Source organism: Zerene cesonia, chromosome 14 (genome assembly GCF_012273895.1).
Source record: "Zerene cesonia ecotype Mississippi chromosome 14, Zerene_cesonia_1.1, whole genome shotgun sequence".
Lineage (NCBI taxonomy): Eukaryota > Metazoa > Arthropoda > Insecta > Lepidoptera > Pieridae > Zerene > Zerene cesonia.
This window is the reverse complement of record NC_052115.1, coordinates 5,642,464-5,666,626: the sequence shown is the minus strand read 5'-3', so window position 1 is coordinate 5,666,626 and position 24,163 is coordinate 5,642,464. Positions and strand designations below refer to the sequence as shown.

The 24,163-nt window shown below is 32.4% G+C and overlaps 4 protein-coding genes across 6 annotated transcripts in view; 2 read left to right on the top strand and 2 right to left on the bottom strand.

The window, feature by feature from the left end:
- On the bottom strand, positions 1 to 7,031 carry LOC119831813 (protein twisted gastrulation). 2 transcript variants are annotated; one of them, XM_038355344.1, is made up of 6 exons: positions 6,490 to 7,031; positions 5,942 to 6,148; positions 4,464 to 4,599; positions 3,313 to 3,381; positions 1,965 to 2,097; positions 1 to 1,788 (listed from the first exon to the last, which is right to left on the bottom strand). In XM_038355344.1, exons 1-5 carry the CDS (start codon positions 6,689 to 6,691, stop codon positions 1,989 to 1,991), a joined length of 723 nt encoding a protein of 240 aa, XP_038211272.1. In that variant the 5' UTR covers positions 6,692 to 7,031; the 3' UTR covers positions 1 to 1,788; positions 1,965 to 1,988. The 2 variants fall into 2 exon arrangements, with proteins under 2 accessions (XP_038211272.1, XP_038211273.1); XM_038355345.1 differs by having other exon boundaries at positions 1 to 1,797; positions 1,974 to 2,097.
- A 1,363-nt stretch (positions 7,032 to 8,394) lies between these two features.
- On the top strand, positions 8,395 to 13,195 carry LOC119831687 (alpha-amylase 2-like). The gene is made up of 9 exons (XM_038355143.1): positions 8,395 to 8,505; positions 8,965 to 9,138; positions 9,575 to 9,726; positions 10,014 to 10,194; positions 10,644 to 10,759; positions 11,257 to 11,764; positions 11,976 to 12,176; positions 12,567 to 12,728; positions 13,138 to 13,195. The coding sequence occupies exons 1-9, from the start codon at positions 8,500 to 8,502 to the stop codon at positions 13,147 to 13,149; spliced, it is 1,512 nt and encodes a 503-aa protein (XP_038211071.1). The 5' UTR covers positions 8,395 to 8,499; the 3' UTR covers positions 13,150 to 13,195.
- Positions 13,196 to 14,469: 1,274 nt separating this feature from the next.
- LOC119831785 (2-amino-3-ketobutyrate coenzyme A ligase, mitochondrial) lies at positions 14,470 to 21,271 on the top strand. Its single transcript, XM_038355294.1, has 9 exons — positions 14,470 to 14,625; positions 15,877 to 16,037; positions 17,882 to 17,947; positions 18,074 to 18,175; positions 18,440 to 18,647; positions 19,267 to 19,447; positions 19,889 to 20,081; positions 20,306 to 20,483; positions 20,972 to 21,271. The coding sequence occupies exons 1-9, from the start codon at positions 14,595 to 14,597 to the stop codon at positions 21,130 to 21,132; spliced, it is 1,281 nt and encodes a 426-aa protein (XP_038211222.1). The 5' UTR covers positions 14,470 to 14,594; the 3' UTR covers positions 21,133 to 21,271.
- A 487-nt stretch (positions 21,272 to 21,758) lies between these two features.
- LOC119831767 overlaps positions 21,759 to 24,163 on the bottom strand; it is an 18,869-nt gene continuing 16,464 nt past the window's right edge. For both annotated transcript variants that reach the window (XM_038355263.1, XM_038355262.1), the window contains one exon: positions 21,759 to 23,777. In XM_038355263.1, coding sequence (XP_038211191.1) covers positions 23,728 to 23,777 — 50 coding nt within the window. In that variant the 3' untranslated portion in view covers positions 21,759 to 23,727. The remainder of the gene's footprint in view (positions 23,778 to 24,163) is intronic.

The following is a 24,163-nucleotide window of genomic DNA, read 5'->3' as shown; positions in this document are numbered from 1 at the left end:
TATACAATAATTATTTATTTGTCACAATTAAATTACAAAAATACATCAAATTGTAGACTTACACATAATAAGGCACTTAATTATTAAAAATGGCAATACAATTTCAAAGATTCTAAATTCTTTTCGATTTAAATAATGGCAAACTTTTGTACAGTTAATAATGTTTGGCACATAAGAGAAAATCAAATTAATTAACTTGGATACGACTTAAAAGAAACTACAAAAATCATTAGTATCAAAATACAGTCAGCAAAATTATCAAACAGTCATCTTTCAGATAGTATATTCCTTTTTTTATCTGACTGCGATAGAAGGATGGTTTTAACAATTAAAATTTTGATCATATTGTTTCACGTAGAACAAAACTTAGTGGACATTACATATTATTCGTAAAAAATACACGATATAAAAGTTATTTAAACTATAATTCGAGATGAGAGATATTATATTTGTAAACTTAAGGACGAAATATTGACTTATGAGTATTCATAATAATGTAATTATTTTATAAAAAAATTATCAAAAAGATCTTATAAAAAAATCATACATTTCATTAATTCTTATAAAAACTTATACTGATACTTTAAAATATTCGTAATTATAATATTTGTGATCTCTTTTGAATTTAAATGTTCTTAAATCTATTAGTATGTTTATTACATGGACCACTGGCAGCTTCATGTTTTTAACAAAATCATTTTTAAATTAACGATTAACACAAAAACTTTTTCCATAGTATAATATTCAATTTAATTTATGTTCTGCTTATGAATAAATCTAGCAGGTCAAGGCTGAGAATATAAAAAAATATATCCTAAGTAGTAAATGTGATTTAAAGCCAATAGAAGAGTATATTTATACAATTTATTTGTATATAATAAAATGCTTCTCACTTCTCACCCGCGTAGTAAAAAAAAAAGAGAAAACAGCCCCGAGGTTTACTCAATTACTTCCCGATCCCGTGAGTCTTTCGGGACAAAAACCTTATTCACAACTATCGTTGTACCAAACTTCATCCAAATCAGTTTACTAGTACAGGCGTGAAGGAGGGTCAGACAGAGTGACTTTCGCATTTATAATATTAGTAGGGCTTAATCAAGATATATATATCGAAAACTTACAAATATTGCATTTTATATAAAAATTAAATACATTCATGAAATGTTCACTAGCTAAACATTAATTTATGCGAATAAACCTAAAAAACTACACAACATTTATTTGATGCAAGGACGGAAATTTACTTTTATAATATATTAGTATTTTCCAAAAACCACTTGGTAAATAACATTGATTTTCAATGTATCTATCTAAAATATAATGGGATCGAAGAAAAAAAAAAAATACCCTAAAAAAATTAATAATACAAAAGTTTATGCGGCAAATATAATAATATCATAAATACTTATCTTATGGACTGGTTTTGTGAGAATAAAGTAACATAATGTACCATAGGCGGCAAAAGGGCACGCACAATCTTGATAAAAAATCAACATGAGAGAGGAATCATTCTTTACAACACCTCAACAAAGTTTATCTCGTATCAAAATTTAAATTTTTCACTGTTATTCAAAGAAATTCTTATTTTAAATAACATTCTAATCGTCTGTCGTCGATAATCAAAGTCAGTTTCAAATGTTTTTCAATATAACCTGTGCCAATAAAATTGGACCTATAACTGGATAGACATCACGCCATCTCACTTACACAACAGCATTTTACAGCTCGCTATCTCACTCGCACTTTGATTCCATCCTTCACTGACCCCTATTACACCTATTCCACGACAATAGCATAAATAACATATAACATTTCTTAACCCCTTTCCAAAAAGTCGGCAATCCATTTGTAGAGGCGTAAGGTCTGCAAGGGACCTTATGCCTCTCCAAATGGTCATGGGCGGTGGTAGCGCTTACCATCAGGCGTCCCACCAGCTCCATTGCCGACTGTAACATAAAAACTGTAATAGCATATTAGTTATTCTTAGTTTACACCGACTGTGCATCAACCTCTTCCCCATAATCCAGGTCGTCGTAACTTAAATCGTCGTCGATCACGGAATCAGGTGTTTCTTTACCACCTGGACAAGCAAGGCATCTGAAAAATAAATAAATATTATTTAGTATATAATAAATACAATTTAATCAGAGTTTTGTATCTATTAAGTTACTTGAGTAATGCATCCCTCATGAGATCGTTTACCCTTGATCGTTAACCCACTTCGGATTTTGTTTTCATAAATAAAAGTAGCTAATAATGATTGCTTTCACTTTAGCAATACTTATAATATACATATGTATATCAGTTTAATTAATTGTTTGAAGGAGCATATCCCAGGAACATTGGACAAAATATTTATAAGTTGGATAGTACATTTACAGAAACTATAGTACGATTTTTATCCAGGCTACCTGCCATAGTCTAGATAACATTACGCTGAGAACAATAGGTGAAGAATCAATAAAAAGTAGACGAAATTACATGGTATACGAATTACGTCTCCTATACAATCTAATCATGAGAACATCAGTCGTTTCGCCGCTTTAATATTCATGATCTATGAAACTCAATCCAATCCTTAAATTGTCGCATATAATGAAATAAAATATAATGGTTTTGAATAAATAGCACACCTGTTCGACATACGATACGTATCCAGCAGTTTGTATAATGATTTATATGACGTAACGACCTTGTGCACATGCGCAGGTGCCTGCTTTATATTCCATATACAAGATGTAAACAAGATGACAACTAATTTGTGTAAACTTTTAACTTATCTAAACATTTTCTAAACATTAAAATTATCTTCACATCCGTTTGGCTTGGGATGGCTGAAGAAAATAATCAAAATATAAGTTGAGTAGGGTATGATTGATTATTTTGGTTTTTTATACGAATTTGGTTATAATACGTTTTTAGTCAAGGGCCCGCTGAAACTTTAACCAAAACCTATGATACTTAGTTCATGGAACGTAACCCATAGGTGTTGTTTAAATGAGTATAAATACATTAATAACAATTGAGATTCAATAAAATCTTTATACTGACTAGAAAGTTAATAATAAAATATGATTAAAAAGTTTACAAAGCGGTTTATCTAATAATTTAATTTGTTTTTTCAAGTAAAAGTAATATTAAAAAGTTGACACGAGAAATACGTTATTATTTTCAAAATGATCCATCAATAAAACCAAACGGGTAACAAGAAAAGCCACGTGATGTATGATGTTATTCGTACGAATGCCACAAACATCGAGGTTATTTCGGGCCACTATACTGTATACAGAACCGCGAATCGGGCAACCGTACCTGCTCTCATTGATCCCGTAGTATAAACACTTGTCGCCCACGCACTCGCAGCAACCGTCGTGGAACCATCTGAAATTGTATTGGAATTATCAATTTTTGTATGGAAATCATCGCCTCCAATAGGAAATAATATTTTACACAAATAAAATTGCTTTCGATTTCACGTTATGTTATGTGAATCTTGAATGATAACTATGTATATATTCTTGATGGAAAAAATATTAAGACATTAAGTGAAAAGTGACTTATTTCAGTATTGGCCGTAACTAAAGGTTACGAGGGATGGATGCGAATCTGGCCTGTGGTGCAGACTTAAAATACATCTAGCTTTCCGCCCGTGGGATTTCCGTTATATCTCGCGACACGATAAAGAGTAGCCTTCTTTTCCAAAGTCTATTTGTCAAAATTGGTTAAGCGGTTTTAGTGTCAAAGAATCTTACATGATTTTATGTTGGACAATTAGGAACTTCCATAAAATCTCTCATCCCCTATTTCAACCCTTTCTCCCCTTTTTTTCGCGATAAAAAGTATCTTATGTCCTAAGTTCACTTCTATGTTTTTACTAAATTTCATCAAAATCGGTTCAGCGGTTTAGGCGTGAAAGCGTAACAGACAGACAGAGTTATTTTCGCATTTATAATATTCGCAGGGATTTACAAAATATTATATCTACCATTTAGAACTTTTTCATATGTGGATGAAGATAAAGAAAAAACACTAATAATATGAGACAATTGCTCCTGCCGTTAAATCGTTGTTAAATCAATACCAGATTTAAAGTCCTACTATCCTATCCTACTAATATTATAAATGCGAAATTTTGTAAGGATGTGTGTGTGTTTGTTGCTCTTTCACGCAAAAACTACTGAACCGATTGCAATGAAATTTGGTATGTAGACAGCTAGACAACTGGAATAACATATAGACAACTTTTTATCCTGATATTCCTAAGGGATATGGACTTACGCGGGAGAAACCGCGGGGCGCAGCTAGCATAGATACATATTAAACATTACATAAACTTCAGTAAAATTGAGAAACCTCCTTTTACATTAAGTTTGATTATATCGAATAAACGTTATACGGATGTGCAATCTATAAAAATTAATTTAAAAGTTACAAATGACAGATAAACAGAAACAAAACAATACCTAAAGCTATTAGAGCCCATGGATCTGCAAGAGGCGCGGCATTTGTCGCAGGACATGCACTGCGACAGGAAAGCCACGGTACAGTTGAACGTCACTATGTCACGGCTCACCGGCTCCGACTCTTGTTCCACACTTTCTGTTGATAAGTATTAAGAAAACACGTTAATGATTTCGATTTTTTCTTTATAATAAAGGATATTTTATCATCGTAAGAAAACACTGTTAGATTATAATCTCATTCGCGAGATTGTTATCTATCGACAAACTGTGTTCCATACGAAACTGCTCATAATTTAATTAATGAAATAAATGTTATTATTTTCTTCATATATGAACATATGAACTTATAACGTACATAAATGAGACATTACAACTGTTGTTACAAATACGATGAAGATATTAGAAAACGAATAAGCGAAAGGCGAGCGAGCGAAACGAACATGACGCTGTAATTTTTTTATTAATAAAGTAATTTTATGCTATTTAGAAAACAAATTTTTTGAATGAAATTTTGTATAAATTTTAAATATACACGACAAACTTATAATGCAGAGCAAAACGAATGACGCCGAGTTCCAACTCCCAAATACATTCATTACCATGTTACAGTTTTAAAAGAGATTATTATCCATGTATAATACACTTCAAAGAATTTCATCAAAAAAATGAACTGTTCAATGTAACAGTAACTGATAAGAAACAATGTTTTTCATTGATTGAGATAGTATACAGGAAAAAGCCTGAATCACAGAGGCAGGTGGCAGGTAGCAGCAGGCATTCCAGAATGTTATGACTCATTGCTAACTCTCAGTGGGGGTCTGATGTTCTGAGAATTATTAATGGCTATTAGGTGGAATTGGTTTTTCGTAATGAGTGTGAGAAAATAAATATTATTATGGTGCTTTATATATGAATAGAACTTTTTTATTATTGTTCTGAGAAATGTGAGATTAATCTCACATTTCAGCATACAATTAAGTTCTCATACACATTACAACCAACCCTTTTGGCTCCCTTAAAATTTTTCAGAATATCCAATTTAGTATTTCATATTAAAACCAGAGTGGAATAGAAACACATTGTCACAAAGTTGCACATTTATGCACTTTAGTATAGATTATTAAAGATGAAAATTCTATGAATTAGTTACTTGGATTAATATTACTGACATGCATGCATACATTGCAATCATATTTCTTTTGAATAAAATATAAGAAATTGTTATAATTAAAATAAAACATCAATACATAGCAACAATACATACAATTTTTAATAAATATACTTACACATTCTTCAACAAATCATGGATATTCTCAATAGTGTGTGATGTGTTTCTCAAATTGAACTGAATTTTAATTTATTCCTAGGAAATTAATCTATTATAACTTATTTGACTTTCCGGCAAATTTAGAAATTGCCTGGGAATTTTATACAAATATTATATACATTTAAAAATTTCCATAGACAGTTATACTTACGCAGATGGTAAACCAGTTGTTTCTCAGATGCAGGTCTATAAGCAGATATATCAATGTCCACTGGGTATGTGATGGATAACCACCTCTGTTGAGGGTCTGCATCACTTGTTAGAGCAGCAAACAGGTCAGGTACATTATCCGATAAATCTTCCACATGTGAAGATTTAGACAGCTCAGTTTGTGTATCATTTGGTTTGGGACACATGTCTAAAAAAAATGGTAGTACATTAACAAATTATCACTGACTCAATGAGTTTTAATTGATATTTTAAAGTTAGTACTTCCTTAACTTGTTAAAAATAGTACTTATTTCTTAAAGAAAAAGTTCTTAATATTTTATACATATAATTATGTATAATATACATGAAATTAGATATATATTGGCAATTTAATGTTGCAAAATGCACATATTACTCAATTTAATATGAAATAATGGAATAGCATCGAAACTATAAAAACAATTGCTTATTTTCAGTTTTTTATCAACAAACTCAGAAAAATATATTGCACGTCTTTCGAACCAATGACAAATTTGATTTTTTACTTACCAACACAACTGCAGCATTCACTATATAAGTAGCTGAGGCAGTTAAAACAATCCTTGCAACACGTACAGTCCTTTAAATCACATTTACAGGATTGAGTTAACATACATTTTGAGACTACGCTGGCACAAATAGCCTCATTACAAGCGTAAATTATTGGAACCGCACATAAAAATGCAAAAATAACATAAAATTTTACTCCCATATTGAAATACTTAATATTCACTTTATTTTTTTAATAAATTCTGAGTACAATTATTGTTTTGGTAAGGAATTTATGCACGCACTTCAATTTATAATGTCAAACAAAACAAATTCCACACATTAGACAATATCACAGTCTAAAGTTATACGATATATTTAACTGTATTGATGTGTTAAGTTTTATAATGCTAATTACTATTTGTCTTGACTCTGAAGAGTTCACGTTTGAGGAATTTTGAAAGATTTATATAGTTTCCAAACACTACGAGCGTTAGTTGGCGAGTAACAACAAGTGCAACAAGCGAAGCACAGAGCATCACTCGCCAGACATCTAATGACATTTGGCAAGACTTGTCAAATGTAGTGTTGCTACAAGTATGGCATTATGTTTTCTGTGCACAGAATAATTCAACACATACAATCGATAAATTTTAGAATGTTATCGCTACTTTTATTTAACTTGCTAGGTACATCAACAAATCTAAACTATCTCGATTCGTATAGTAAACAGCAATTTGGTAATTTCTGTATATGAAATAATATGGATGTTTTAAAGATCCCCAAACAATGATTAGTTGATTTTTCTGTTTTTTTTTTGTCTGTTTTATTTGTGTGTGCGTTAATCCTGTATTTGAAAAATTTAAAAAATTTTGTATAGTGATAGACAAGTTATCTAGCAGTTAGTTCAAAATAAAGTCATGCATTGATTTTAGAACAATTATTACAGTTAGACATTCATAATAATGAAGATTAATGTACATACAATTTTCGAATCTATACTGTTATCTGTGCGTGTCTTTGCGTATCGAATCAGTTATCAGCTCATGATTGAAGTAGGTTCTCCAAAAAGTAATAATATAATTCTGCTAGGTTATCAGGCAGAGCTGAGACTTCACGGCCCTACAAATTATTTAACTTTCTTTGTGTACCTATAATTAATTATTAATTTTATTGCTTCTATTTGCTGACCCTCTGAGTCTCTGATCTGAGTCGTTTTAATATGTTCCACATACTTGTTGCTTGTGCGTCATAATTCAACTTCTTTTTTTTCTACCTATGCTTGGAATTTGTTGAGCTAGATTTTACGAGAGTATTTTAAACATTTAGAAATACTCGTATAAAAAATACATGGTTACAACGTGGTCACGCTCGCTGTTCTAAGCATCGAATTACATATAATATATAAACGTAAAAATTTTGCAATTACGTCTGTATTTTACATTCTCTCACTATAAGCATGCCAACATTCTTGAAGCAAAATATAAATATATAGATAATTTTTTTTCTCACTAAATCATATTATAACATGGTAAATATTGCAACATGTTACAATTATATTAATATCGTATAACAATATTGTAATTGTTACTTGTGTGATGTGTGAAGTCCCGTGTCCCCTAGTGGGGTATGGGGCAGATGATGTACATCTGATCTGATTTTCTATGGACAAGTTGGTGACCAACCTTCTGTGTCCTGCCAGACCGAGACCTTTTTTTTGTACGTCCCCACCGGGAATCGAACCCAGGACCCCTCGGTTCTAAGCTCACGCGTCAACCACTGTACCAAGGAGGCGGTCAATTGTTACTTAGCGTCTGAAAAAGATTAAGAAAGAAAGTCCTATTTAGAAGTAATAACAATTGTTTCCTACATAGTAGGTACATTAATATTGTATATAACAAACAAGGATTATCACTTAATTATGATAAAATATTATAAAAAGATAGGAAATTAACCTTCTTAATATTTATTATCGTATTCTTATAACATTTAATCTGAATATCATCAATTAGTTCGGGGAGGTCGTTGGCAATGCCGGTGAGTATTTTACTTATTTTTATGCTACACAACTAGGTACACAAGATAAATTTCAGCCTGATCGAACCAGTAATTTGGAATGTGCGATGATTAGCTTTTGGAAAATAGATCTGTTATTTCGTATTTGGTTTTCTAAACATATTATCCCTTGGCGTATTGCCTTAAATTTTAAAAATATTCCTCTATATATCTGTTTGCAAAAAAGTTTTGTTGTATTTGTAGCCTGCACACCTACTAAAAAAAAATCTATCTTGCGCTTTAATCATCCAAAATTATTAGTCGTAATAATCTCATATGTACACATTCTTTCCCTCGTATCGTTTTATTTTCCAATCCTATCGGTTGTAATAATTCTATAGGTAAATATCATTTCTTTCTAGCAGGTATATGCATACGACAGAACTTATTCACGCACCGAGTAGGATCAAAAGGTCACTATATATCTACTCTATTCCTCAGATAAAGCAAATTATCGCAGTCCTGCTGCCATTGCTAGCACTCACAGGTGCTTACAAGAATCCCTACTACGCCAGTGGGAGGTCTGTCAATGTCCACCTCTTTGAATGGAAGTGGGATGACATAGCTGCCGAATGTGAACGGTTCCTTGGACCCAAAGGATTTGGCGGCATTCAAGTAAGTTGAATGTGGGAGTCGAGCACGCTTCGGTACGAATTAGACCAGCTAACACCGGGGAATGGTAACATTCTGTGTTTCGTTGGTTAGTAGGAGAGCCGGAGGCACGTATTCTTTTCCTGACCTAAAGTAAGGTCTTGTCCTAAGCATATATAATATGAAGCATATAGCCTTTGCAAATTTTATGCGCTCTGCTGGGATCTCGGCACACATCACTAATTTTTTCCGCGTTGTTTAAAATTAAGTAAAATTAAATGTTGTTTAACTGCAATAAGGTTAACCAATAAATATTTTATTATACAAATCTTGTAGATTGTGCATTACTATACAAACAGTAAGCTCGATCAATCAAATCTTACGAAATGTCACCAGAGTGGGAGTGGGTAATTATAATGTAGTAGCGCGCTGTGGACATCATTACTTCAATTATTTGCAGATATCACCCCCAAATGAAAATGTAGTACTATGGACATACAATCGTCCCTGGTGGGAGAGGTACCAACCCATGTCTTACGTGCTTGTCACACGTTCAGGCAACGAAAGGCAGTTTGCTGATATGTTAAGGCGATGCAATAACGCCGGAGTTCGGTAAGTCTAATTCTTCTTATTATCATGATAGCAACTAAGTCTTTTAAAATTTGAAATAAAAATGATATTAAAATTATCTACCGCATGCATTAACTTTATGTTAATATATACCTAGTTTTTTTTTTATAAAAAACATGAGATAGACCATTAAATTTACGGAGGGACTGTAATATTAATATGTGGTAAGTATTTATTGGATCTTTGAAAACTCCTCATTAATCAATTTAAAATAAAATACAGTATAGTTAACAGTTTCTTAAACATAAACGCTTTTTTAACACTCATAGGATTTATGTAGACGCAGTGATTAACCACATGACTGGCGAGCCTCCAGAAAATGTCGGTACGGCTGGCAACACAGGCGTTTTCAGGGACTGGTATTACCCCGCTGTGCCGTTCAGGCGGGAACATTTCAACTGGCCACACTGCGTCATTGATGGATCCGATTATGTTAACAATGCTTGGAGGGTAAGGCTTCGATCTTCGGCTTTGTTCGTATTTATTTCTTTTATTTTAATATTTAAATAGAACAATTAAATTAAACGTCTTAAAATAAATAAATATCTCAAATTTCTGTCAGTACGCAATAAGTGACTTGATAAAAGAAATTACGGCTAAAGGGAGCTATGTATTTGACTATTATTGATTTAATTTTAATGTTTATAGCACTCAATGTAGTTTTAAGCAGTTGAAATTCCATTATATTGAGTTTTTAAAATACTTCCAAACATAAATTATATACAGTTTAATTCAAAATGTAGTTAGACATTCTATATTTCTCTTTATTTCTTACTATGTTTAAATTTATTTGTAATATATATTTCATTCTACTGAATAGACGATAATTTAATAAGTCACAAAAAGTTTGACAATTGTTATGAATCCCTCCTGTAGTTTTTTTATGATACTCTTTTCAGGTCCGCAATTGTGAATTAGTCGGACTCAAAGATTTGAACCAAGGCAATGAGCACGTGAGGCAAATGATTGTTAATTTTATGAATAAACTGATTGATTTAGGTGTTGCTGGATTTAGGTAACGCATTACTTTACAGCTTACATATTTGGGGAATAGCTTTTGATGACTTTATTTAATTGCTAGTTGCGCCCCGCGGTTTCACCCGCGTAATTCGATCTAGAAAAATCGGGATAAAAAGTTGCCTATATGTTATTACAGTTGTCCAGCTGTCTACGTACCAAATTTCATTGCAATCGAATAAGTAGTTTTTGCGTGAAAGAGTAACAATCATACACACATCCTTACAAACTTTCGCATTTATAATATTAGTAGGATGTGCACTAAGCAAAACACAATAACGAAACACAAAAGAAAATTTCAACAACCAAATACCTATCTGTAAATTACAAAATTAGACAGATAGTGGAGCCAGTTCATCTAGATGATATTACGCGTTATATATTTAGAACTGAATCCAACATTTAACTTGTAACTGCAGACGATAATAAGAAATTGAACATGACATTTTAAAAAGCAAAACTCATATTATAGACGCCATACACTCCTTATTACAGAATAGACGCAGCAAAACACATGTGGCCAGAAGATTTACGAATAATTTACGATCGTCTTCATAACCTCAACACCGCTCACGGTTTCCCACAAAACGCTCGTCCATATATCTACCAAGAAGTCATAGACTACGGAGGTGAAGCTATAAGCCGCGATGAGTATACCCCGATAGGAGCTGTCACAGAATTCAAAGCGGGAATGGCATTGAGCAACGCTTTTAGGGGCAACGACCAATTGAGATGGCTAGCAACATGGGGTACAGCTTGGGGTCTTTTGAACAGTGGTGATGCTTTGACCTTCATAGATAACCACGATAACGAGAGAGGTCACGGCGGCGGTGGAGGAATTCTGACGTACAAGGAACCACGTCAATATAAAGGTGCTATTGCATTCCTGCTGGCCCATCCATACGGAGAACCGCAAATTATGAGCAGTTTTACGTTCTGGGACTCTGAAGTGGGACCGCCAATGGACAGAAATGGCAATATCATATCACCTTCGATAAATTCAGTAAGTATATTTGGGGTCAGAGAAATTTGACATTAATTTTCAAAACGATAACGTCAACTTTATGCCCCAATTCCAATTAGCTACAGACCCAAAAACATATTCGTCTACTGTAACAAAACTCAGCATCCTTATGCTTTTTTTTCGGTTTTCCCATTAGTATCATGAGATTCCATTAGGTAAGTGAATTTATTTATTTATATTTTTTGTTCAGGATGGTACATGTGGAAATGGCTGGGTATGCCAGCATCGTTGGCGGCAGATCTACGAAATGGTAGCATTCAGGAACATAGCGGGCAACACTGGCGTTAGTAACTGGTGGGACAACGGTAGCAATCAAATCGCATTCAGTCGAGGAAATAGAGCTTTTATTGCTTTTAATAATGAGTTCTGGGATTTAAATCAGAGCTTGCAGGTTGGAAATCATTTTAAAATTTTGTTTTTAAATGAGTTTCGATATTGTGTCAGGTTCTGTGCAAAATGTTAGCTCAATGAGCGATTTCGGACTTTGATCACATTACCCACATCTCTCAGAAATAAAACGAATATTGTAATCGAAAATCAATCAGTTTTTAAATATAAAAGAATCATCAGTTTCGGTTGACTCAGTCAAAAGTTCTTATGTAATAAACCAGAAATAAAACACAGGCGAATTGAGAAACTCCTTTTTTGCATTTGATTGAAATAAAAAATAGTTTTATCTCCACATGCATGCATATAAGGTGAAGGCAATGATGGTCATTTATAACCTATACAATATGTTGGTCTTATCAAACTAAGTAAAGTATATTGCTTCGAATTTCAGACAGGTCTCCCAGCGGGTAGATATTGCGATGTGATATCTGGAGGCAAAGTAAACAACACTTGCCGTGGTAAAGTTGTGACAGTCGGAAATGATGGTCGAGCGCAAATATATGTAGGAGCTCACGAATATGACCTTATGTTAGCTATCCATGTGGGAACTGAGGTAAATTATAATTAAGAAAACAAATAATTAACGCACGAAGCCAATTTTTCCAATAAAAAGAATTTATTTGCTTAATATTAAACTACCACTGCAATACAACGTGTTAAGGAATTAAGCCAGCTTTAAAGACGTCATTTAAATTCATTGTTAAAGTCGTTAATTATTGTTGAGGTAGTAAAGATATACTAACACAGATTACAGTTTCTTATCATTTGTGTAGGTATTGTTTTTAATTTAATTTTTTAAATTTAACCTTTTTGGTCGTTTTATACGAAAAATTTTCAAAACGATTTACAGATATGATGCGATGATAATATAAACAATATATAATTGTTAAACTTTACTTTATTTATATTGATGTAAACAAGAATGTTTGTTACGGTCTTTTAATTTAGGTATTATTTTACAGAGTCGGATGTAACCGCATTCCACATAAAATCGGAACGAAGAGAAAATGTTATAATATTTAAAATACATGATCGAGTATTTAGATAATAATAATTGCATCGATTTTGTTTTTATCTGAAAATTATGAATTAATAAAAATGTGTTTTGATAATTCTGTGCCTTTTTTGTACACCCTTTTCCATATCGCCTTTATTATATCTTTAAACTTATAAATTCAACTTAATATTCTCACTTGCACACAAAGTGTCCCTTTCCCGTGAGAAAATTATTTAATCCTGGCGATCCTAAATAGGATAATAATTGTATAACTAATTAAATAACTCATAAAATTATTGTAATTTCACCGTCCACCGATCCTTCTTAAGTGTACAAAATTTTAAATATGTCCGCATTATTTTTCATTAAATAATATGTTATAATATAATCTACAGATGTGAAACCGTTACATTTTGAAATTGGCATTATTATGCGTTTTAAAGTTTTTTAAAAAACGTTATTACCGAATCGATTTAGAGTTCAGTATACTACACGCGTATAATCAAATAGACGAAAATACTATTAATAAGATTGTTAAAATTAATAACATGTATTGCATTATTCAAATTAATCAATTTTAAACATAAACCTTTCAATATTTGCATGACATGTTCATATACCAAAAGAAACAAATAAAATGAGAAACATTAAAACCAAAACATATTCTATAGATTTGCAACAGTTAGGCCTATAACTAAGAAATTAATACATATCAATAAACTTGCTTATTTGGCACGTTCGAGGTAGGAAAAGGGGGAACTAAACTCGTTTCCATATAAATGTTTTACAAGAATGGAATCTTCTCGTACATAAAAATAGTAATCTCTCCCTCTCTCTACCTTAATGTAGCGTTTTTCTAGTCTATAGACTCTAGGTATAGAAGATATAGAAGATAATTATGGATATCTAGAGGCGTAGTTGGTATTTAAAACCCTTTTCTTTTTGCTTCAGCTATATGTTTATAGTATAGTATCTGTGATAAGTATGTTTCAATGTACCTAAACTATTTTTGTTGCTTCTGTCATTAGAGCGTGTTTTTATTTTTAAGTAGATATTTTGTTAAGTATATAATATTTATTTTGCTACCTACATATTTTGCTTTTGTTCTAATCGATAAAAAAAGATTTGTAAAACAATCGAATCTTCTTCAACCTTAAGATAGTGCTTCAAAAATATTTATTAGCTGTCTTTCCCAATATAGATAGATCCACCTATTTATCACAGTATACTAAATATCCTGTATCCTTAGCGATTGAATTTAAAAACCTCTACAGTCTAGTGACGTAACAGTCAATTCGATTCCGACCTCGTGCCAAAAGTAAGTAGGAAAATACGAAACCTGCGTGACTAGTCTACAAAACATACCCGCCACACCCGCGCCGGCGCCGCGGCTCCATTGGCCGGCATTTGTCGAGAAGCAAGATGGCACTACGCTCGCAACTCCTGCGCATCGGTACGTATTTATTTATTGACATCATGTTCATTAGCACTTAAGTAAAATTTTGAAGAAATACACATTGAGTAAAGGTTTTTGTTGCGTTAGTTAAATACTTGTAAAATAAGAGTTATAACGATGATTTATGAAATTTTGAAAATTGGATTCTTAATCAACTTTATAGTTGAATGTGATTAGTGAAATCAATACCTTATTTATATGACAAGCTACATTTTGTATATTATATAAATAGCCTACGAAGTTTCTAGGTATATAAATGATATGGGCATCAAGTGTCAATAACACAATGGTATAAGCGCAATAACGTATACCTTTAGCTAAGCTTTGTATTTTAGAATTATAATTAACAAAACAATATAAGTGATTAGCCATAAATATAGCGAAATTATTATATTAGTAAACTGACACAAACAACAACTTTTCAATTTTTGTGTTGGAAATTACATAAAGGCTCATGCCTCTGCCTCCCAAATTGTCACGACAGACGGATGACCTTCGCGGTAAATAATACGATTTGCAGATGGCATAATCTCGATGTTTCGTTTACACTGCTTATCAATTACTCTGTTTTGTTTCCTATGGATATAGGATACGAATAAATTATATTTACTACTAATTTGTAGGATTTTCTTGGTTATTAAATATTTAGTAGATACGGAAAATATTTAACAAAAAGTTAATGTTCTTTTATTTTGCTTTTGTACGAAAAATTTAATAAATAAATATATAAACAGAATAACGTAGAAACACTATTTTATTTATTTAATTTCTAGTATTAATAAAAATGCTTCTTAATGGCAAGTACATTCCTTCTTATTATTTTTATTAATTTACAAGCTTACACCGCCCCGTACCTAATATGATGTGTACAAATTAGAATAAAATATTAATCAAAATCTCTTGCAAGGAACAAAATTGAATTTTGTTCTACCTGTTATAGGTATTGTTTATTCACAAGTTTACAAACGTCATCTAAATAGTCTTAATATTCTAACCGGCTCCTTGGCTTGTTTCGCGTGACACACCTACTTACTGGGTTTTAAGTCGCTCTATAACATATACAAGGCCAAATTACACTTATTATGAAAATATTTATATGGTTCAATTGATTGGAAAATAATGAAACATCCATTAGTAATCCTTTGATTTAAAGTAACTATTTAGTAATATTTGAGGTCTGTCATATGCTTCGATACGGTTTCACTTCACCGTCCACACTAATTAAATAATTGCAATATTTACTTTCAGCATACAATGGACAACAAGCTCGCTGCTTGCACGAATTGAAATCCAAAGAGAGAGCCGGTGTCGAGAATCTTCGAGAAGTGTTGGAAGACCGGCTGAAGGAAATAAAGAGAGCCAAAACTTGGAAACATGAACGCATCATCACATCGCCGCAGGATAGAAAGGTAACTTGGTAAATAATTAATAATAAATAATAACAAAAATAATGTATGAATAGGTAACCTGGATTGCTCATGCACATGATTTAGGAGTGGTTCTCCACAAAATATAAAAACGATAAAACTTCGAAAAACAAATTCGACTAGTACATTACGACTTTTCTTTTCATATATTTTCGCCATTACATTACTTTATGCAAACATGTTTATACAGAAAACAATTTGGGGCCAGGGGGCCGGTTCAGTACCCGAGGTCTTCAGATATATATGGACATTATACCGAAAATGCTCTCACTTGTTTTGTCAAAGGGCCAATATAAAAGTCTTATTAAAGTTAACTGTCGTAGAACCAAAAACATCAATTTGTATTAACTTGCTTTATTAATTACCATACTAGCTGTGACCCGCGGTTGAAACCGCGTAAGTCCGTATCCCGTAGGAATATCGGTATAAAAAGTGCCTATGTTTATTTCAGTTGTCCAGCTATCTACGAAGCAAATTTCATTGCAATCGGTTCAGTAGTTTTTGCGTGAAAGAGTAACAGACGCACACATACATATGCATCCATCGTAACAAACTTTCGCATTTATAGTATTATTATTCGCCAATAGAAGTCAGGAATTGGGACTACTCAAACGCCTCCTATTTGTTAAAAAATCGCCCCCGAAACCCGCTATATACTAAATTTCATGAAAATCGTTGGAGCCGATTCCGAGATTCCATATATATATATATATATATATATATATATATATATATATATATATATATATATATAGTTATATATATATAGTTATATATACACAAGAATTGCTCGTTTAAAGATATAAGATATATAGTGTATGACTATCATTGAAGTGTTTTATAAAATGTACGAATGTTTCTGCATTCCGAGTCTGAGTGTGTTTTGTTTTGTGAATTGCTTTATTAGACGTAATTAAACACCTCCGGTGATATGACCTCGTAGTTTTTTGGCAAGAATTTCATATTTATTATTTACCTACATACTTTTGAATACTTATTACATACGTATTTAATATCTCATACATATATTTTAGCTAATGTAATAAAACGTCGGATCGGTAGAAATGCTGAAAGCCAGGGAGATATAAGAAAAGAAATAGCACTATATTAGTTTTTTTTTTAATTTTATATTTCTATGTTTGTCTGTTTGTATTGGCTTTATAAGTATAAACATTTATAGCCCACGCGAGCAACGAATTACAAGAACGGAAACCTTCTATACCCAAAGCTGGCATGTGTCACAGTGCACATATACACATTTTTATATTAATACAAGTTCAATTTTTATATGATTTTATCATATATCTCCTAACGTAGTCGTTAACCATGACTATATTCGCGTGGTGGTATGATTTATGAAACACACGTGATCATGGTAATTATTGCTATTCAAAAGAAAAGAAGCAAGAAAGAAAGCATGAAAATTGTAACATAAATTTTCGATATAGACTTTGCTAGGCTTGTACAAAAAAAGTAGTTAAAGCAGGTCAACATCACACAGAATCTTGTAGGGGAACAACATTATTGCATTCTTCTGAGTGAATCAATTGCAAATAAACTAACAATAAATGTATCAGAATGATTTCCGTACAAATTAAATTTTTTAAACTTATTATAGCTGGTTCCTTCTTTTCCAACGGTTCATAAGGATTTTGAACGAATGTAATAAATACAGTTAGCTACTTATACACTGTATGCAAATTAATTAGGTTAACGGATAATGATAACAAATACTAAGTTATACCTACTCGACGATTTCGTAACATTGACATAATTGCTCATTAATGTGCTATTCATTGTAATAATGCAACTGATTATTATTTTAGGTGACGGTCAAGGGAGCTGATGGCGAATTTTTGAATTTCTGTGCAAATAATTACTTAGGATTATCGGTGAGTTATATTATCAACAATATACAACCGTTCTTTCACATATTTTTTTGTATACATATTTATATCGAAATTACGTAATGGAAATCATATTTCGTAACTGATCCATTACATTTTTTTAACCTATAGAATCACCCTGAAGTCGTTAATGCAGCACAAGATAGTGTGAAAAAATACGGGGCTGGTCTCAGCTCGGTTCGATTTATATGCGGTACACAAAGTATTCATAAGGTAAGAGAACATATAAATAATAATTAATGCATACCATACAATATTTAGTAGGTATAAGGTGACGCCAAATATGTTGACCTGTTCGTGACGGGGATTTTCTTATGTACCTACGACAAACAAATATTCTTGAAAGCTGCCTACAGGTATATGACAACTACGCTTTAAGAATGGGCCATTTTATCGGTTTGTCTTTTTTCTTCTTTACGGTGGGATTTCACAGTTTATGTTTTAATGAAATGTCATTTATGCTATCCATTCTTCCAGGAATTAGAAGACCGTCTCTCCAAATTCCACAGACGGGAAGATACAATTCTGTACGGGTCATGTTTCGACGCAAATGCCGGTCTTTTCGAATCGATGTTGACTCCAGAAGACGCTGTGTTTTCAGATGCATTGAACCATGCTTCCATTATTGACGGAATACGGCTGTGTAAGGCGCAGAAATTCAGATATCCACATAGAGATTTAAGTGGTAAGTATCGTTTAATTTTTAGTTTTATAGCATTGAAATGCTTTATAAATGAGAAATTTTGAAAGAATAGAAAAAATTTTTTGGTAAGTATCGTTTTAAAAACGTTCCAGGCTTTTTATGTCCAAATTTTTCAGCACTTCCCACGTCTTTATTAAATAAGATTATTATCATAATGAGATAACTACATAATAAGCAGTCTTTTTTTCAAAAGAACTCTTGTATTAACATTACAAATCGTGGTCCCATAGCCAGCAACAGATTTCATGTCGAATTCCTTCCAGGCTTGTGCAATGGTTAGAATAGGAGCAGCTGTTTTAGTGGACTGGATTTTGGATTAGTTTATGGCACAAAATTAGTGATAGATATATGTATGTTATGATATAGATTCTGCATTGAAAAATATTTTTTTTATATAACAGACGGCCACTTATTGCGAAAATTGGGCTGTCTGGACGACTTCATTTGTGCAACATTAAATATAGCATATCCCCGAGTTACCAGTAGAAAAATATTAATTTATAAAGATTGGCTTGAGCGTGATACGTAAATTAAAATTTTTAGCACATTTAGTATATTCGCAAACTAGCCTCAGCTTTAACAAAGACATTTTTGATTCTAGAACTTGAACACCTCTTGGCTCATAGTGAAGCTCGAATCAAGTTAATAGTAACTGATGGGGTGTTTTCTATGGACGGCACAGTTGCACCCATTAATGGTTTGAGAGATCTGGCTGATAAATACAGAGCCCTGCTTGCTGTAGATGACAGCCATGCCACTGGCTTCTTTGGAAAGACGGGAAGGTAAGGTCTTGTGTGAAGAAATAAATGCAGTGATAAAGAACGTAGTATGTTTTTTAAACGGATTGTAATTAGCTTCCTAGTGCCTATCATTATTGATTATCGTTGACCGTCTCTTAAAATTACATGTAAAGTAAGTGGTTATAGTATGTTTTTAAACATATAAGTGAATATAAATGTCAAGGACATTTTAAGTCCATTCGAAAAACCTTTAAAAGTGCATTGGCATTTAAGTTTTGAATACCTTATAAATTGTCATATTAAATAATTGTCCCTCCTTCACCTAGGAAACGTCTTTTTTCCCACACTAGAATTCCCTGTAATGTGGAATCTTTTAGAATCCTGAAGTATTACGTATTTAATTTCTACATTAAAACAATTCTTAAAAAAGGCAATCTCAATCAATTGCAATAAATTAAAATGTGAAACTATGTTTTTTACCAGAGGAACAGAAGAATACTGCGGCCTCATGGGAGCAGCGGATATAATCTGTTCGACTCTCGGGAAGGCAGTGAGCGGCGCCGCGGGCGGGTACACCACCGGTCCCAAGGAACTCGTCACTTTACTACGAAATGTGTCTAGGCCATATTTGTTCTCCAATGCCCCACCGCCACCCGTTGTTGGCGCTTCTTTGAAGGTAAAATCGGATACAAATTAATTTTTTCTGCAATACACACACAGATAGCTTTTATTTTGAAATTGCTTAAGTGATTATTTTAATTAATTTTTAAGATGACGATGACTTCGGATGTTATTGTTTCATTGCTGCCGATAATGTCTGTCTGTGATTTGTACCGCTTATATCTTTTCATCAAAAAATTTTACAATAAAAAAAATAAAATAAATATTTTTTTTTTCCAGGCACTGGATCTAGTCGAACACAGCGCCGAGCTGCGAGAGCGGTTGCATACAAACACCAAACTGTTCCGCGAAGGGATGAAGCAAGCTGGCCTGACTGTGGCGGGGGACGGGCATCCTATTTGCCCTGTGATGGTGGGAGAGGCACCACTTGCTGTGGAGTTAGCTTCCGGAATGCTATGTAAGTTTTGGGAACACTGTTGTTAGTGCATATCTATGTGTGAACATTAAGGTGCACTATGGTTTTTATTGCCGCATGATTTTTTTTCCCCGTCAAGAAGGGGGTTAAGGTTAACAATTTGTTTAGATAACCCTCACTCTATGGTGCGGTTTCATATATTTTGAATTTCTGTACATAGCACTCTAAACGAATATTATTATGAGGAAACACTTGCACTTTTGGATGATTTCATGATTTTTCATACACTACTGGACTGATTTCAAAAATCCTTTTATCATTAGAAAGCTGCATCTTCACTAAGTAACATATACTAAGGCTATATACTACGGGCGAAACCGGGGCGGACCGCTAGTTAAAGATATAATAAAAAAATGGCGTATATAAAATAGAGAATACGCACAAATACGTAAAGATTTATTAGAGATTGATAAAACTGCTAAGAAGTGCGCAGTGAATCTTACTCTCTAACCATACAATTATTTTTACAGTAAAGGGAATCTATGTGGTAGCATTCAGTTACCCCGTAGTACCGAAAGGCCAAGCGCGAGTGCGTGTTCAAATTAGCGCAGCGCACACCACAGATGACGTAAAAAAAGCTGTCAACGCGTTTGAAGAGGTCGCTAAAAAAATTGGACTTATCAAAAAATAGACTTAACTCCTATAAGACTGCTGAACGAAACTGATCTTTATTTTGTATAGAATACATATATATTTTCTGTAAATGCATTTGAAACATTCCTGTTATGTACTTATTGCGATGTAAATACATACATTTTTTATCTGTTTTATTTTGGTTTCTTTGCCATTTTGCTAGTTGTTACCAATTAAGACTAAAAGTAGAAAAATGGGCAAAATAAGAATCTTAAATTACCTTTATATTAGAAATAAATGAATTTATATTGACATAATTAACTTTTAATAACAAAATTGAGACCCGGAGATGACTTATAATATAGATCTTCTCGCTTAAAGCACTGCACCGATTCCGATCCCAATATTACATTACTATCCCTTTATCCCAGAAGTCCCAAGGGAACGGGATATACTCGGGGAAAACCCCGGGACTGTCTATTTTACTTTAAATATGCAATAACGAAGTCGCGGTATGAAGCTACTAGTATATTAAAAACCAAAATGGGTTTACTGACGAATTTTCTATTTAAATACCTATTTTGTACAATTTATCTTGTATATTTCTATATTGCCTCTGTATTGCGACTACCACGTCGCCATAATTAAGTTACAAAAGCAACCAAAAAAGAAAATAAAACACCATTTATAATAATTATTGATCTATTAACAATAATTTATTACAATAAAATCCACACACGACAACTCAGTAACACGCAGCGGACCCTCTTACTAGCTAAATAGATTTATTTATTTACATTGGTATCGAGTTCTCACTCATTGTTATTGCAATAATCACTGCACACATAACTCGGTCCCATACATCGCGACGTATTTTACGAATTTAAAATATTATTCTTTTAACAAAAATAATAAGTATGACGAATTATGTATGAATAAAATAGTTTTAAGTTAAAAGACAGGCGCTATACATTCCATATCTTGTATATCCGTCAAAGGTGTTTAAATCGACAGAATTAGACAAAATTTAAATGGGACAGCACGGAAAGCACCCCATGGCAAATAATAAAAAAAAATATAATTTATACATTTTGGATCTACATTAAGTTTGGATATATATTAGGTTTCAAGATAAATCGATGAACACCATTTGTTTTAACTAAAATTAAATGAATAATTTTTGTGACCATAATAGGCAAATAAAGCTGAGGCAATTTTTACGAATTCAAATAAAATATGTCCCTAACCAATTTTACTATTTTGGGGAATTTTAATTCTTAATAAACTATTATTTTTCAAAAAACTTCAAGTTTTAACGTGGCGAAGTATGGAAACTAGCTTAGGTGACTATCATACATCAATTCATGGCCTTTATCCCAGTGCATATAATGTTAAATACAAATCAATATGGATGAAATTTAATTACACATTCCATCTGATTAAGTCATGTCAGTCATGACAATAGATCTATTAAGCTTGCATTTTTTCATTTATTTTTCTTAAAACTCCTCGAATTTCTAATTTGACAATTGTTTTCTTTAATTCCTTCTCGATTTAGGAGGAAATTTTGGGGTCAAATACTAGATTTAAACTCACGTTGTTTAATTTTTTTTTCATTTTTAGTAACAAGCTATATGCACCGGGTTAAACTCCTTATAATATTATATATCGAATATAAATCACCCAGTGTGTTCTTATCATTGTTAGTTTGAGATCGAATTCGTTGGCATCTCTGTAAAAATTAGTTGACACTTTATTACCTTATTTATATAACTCTATTACATTCCTTTCTTTCTAAAAAATATTTAAAGAGAAATGCTGAAATGAACTTAAAGAATATTTAACTTATTTTTAAATAATTTTAATATTAAAATATAAATAAAAGTTATAAAATTAAATTAGACTAGGTTCTATCAAGTGAGTCTAGTACTTACGAAGGCCATATCGAATTAATATATTTCAGATGAAATATTCCTCTAAATCTTGCGATATACAAGGATCCCTTTACAATCAAATATTATTCTATATCCGACACAAGTAACTAAAATAAACGCTTATTATTTCATAAATATTCCCAATCTATAAAACAACTTCTACGCGACAGTCTCATGAAAGAAGATAACTCTCACACAAAAACACTTTTAAAACATAATAAATGTTATCTTTCAACATGGCCTCCGTACAATACACAGCCGTGTATACCAGTAGATGATAAACAAATGTGAAAAAAATAAACGATTCATTTTTGTGTACGGCAACTCTTAACCCATCTAAATTGGAGGGATCGTTCACTACATGTTGGCGTAACTAGGTAAAAACAAAAAAAAACTCCAGCGAATTAATTTTTTTGGCATTTTCACCATTACTGTATCCGAAAAATTTCATAATTAATAAAAAAAAATTTCTAGCATCAGACACATCCAGATTTTTTAATTTTTTTAAGTTCTCCAACCATTTTTTCATTTTTTCAAGTTGTTTTAACGGGCTTTCTTTAACAAAACTTTTTCCCTTAAAAAAAGGATATATCTGTATTATATAGTGCTCCATGCCCTCCCCTGCCCCTCCCAGTTACGCCAACCCTACCCCGTAACTACGTCGTATTTGTCGCGTGGACGCAATGTTGCCTTTGAGACAATTGTGAGCAATCGTTGTTTTAACTTGAAGCTGTCTCCTTCATTTTGAGAACGCTTGGCTTTGTTGGACCTGGAAAAAAATAAAAAAATAAAAACATATTTTTTTATATTTTTTTTTATTTTTCATATTTTTTTATATATATTTTTTTATTTTTGTTATTATGCCCACTGCTTAGTGGGCACTATCACACTATATATGTTTGTTTTTAAATTTTGATGAAATTTGGTACACAGACGCGAGTATGAGCTGACTTGGGTGATAGGATACTTTTTATCCCGATTAAATGTTATCGAGATGGGACGAGCGTCTAGTATACGATAATTCTCTTCTCCAAAAAAGTTACATAAAATTTTAATTAAGTTAAATTAGTTGAAATGACCAGGCCCCTAGTACCCGGCAGCCCCGCTATTCCTGGCTACGGTAGCGGCCATGGTAACGGCGGGGCGGGGGGTGCT

What these genes read in the sequence shown, in the direction of transcription:
- LOC119831687 (XM_038355143.1), top strand. An exon ending in ATGTTAACAATGCTTGGAGG is followed by an intron (nt 10,195 to 10,643) that starts GTAAGGCTTCGA and finishes TACTCTTTTCAG; the next exon opens with GTCCGCAATTGTGAATTAGT. An exon ending in TATCACCTTCGATAAATTCA is followed by an intron (nt 11,765 to 11,975) that starts GTAAGTATATTT and finishes TTTTTTGTTCAG; the next exon opens with GATGGTACATGTGGAAATGG.
- LOC119831785 (XM_038355294.1), top strand. Translation starts at nt 14,595, where the DNA reads ATGGCACTACGCTCGCAACTCCTGCGCATCG. An exon ending in CATCGCCGCAGGATAGAAAG is followed by an intron (nt 16,038 to 17,881) that starts GTAACTTGGTAA and finishes TTATTATTTTAG; the next exon opens with GTGACGGTCAAGGGAGCTGA. An exon ending in GTTAGCTTCCGGAATGCTAT is followed by an intron (nt 20,484 to 20,971) that starts GTAAGTTTTGGG and finishes TTATTTTTACAG; the next exon opens with TAAAGGGAATCTATGTGGTA.
- LOC119831813 (XM_038355344.1), bottom strand. Translation starts at nt 6,691, where the DNA reads ATGGGAGTAAAATTTTATGTTATTTTTGCATTTTTATGTGCGGTTCCA. An exon ending in ACAACTGGTTTACCATCTGC is followed by an intron (nt 4,600 to 5,941) that starts GTAAGTATAACT and finishes ACTTATCAACAG; the next exon opens with AAAGTGTGGAACAAGAGTCG. An exon ending in TACGGGATCAATGAGAGCAG is followed by an intron (nt 2,098 to 3,312) that starts GTACGGTTGCCC and finishes TTTATTTTTCAG; the next exon opens with ATGCCTTGCTTGTCCAGGTG.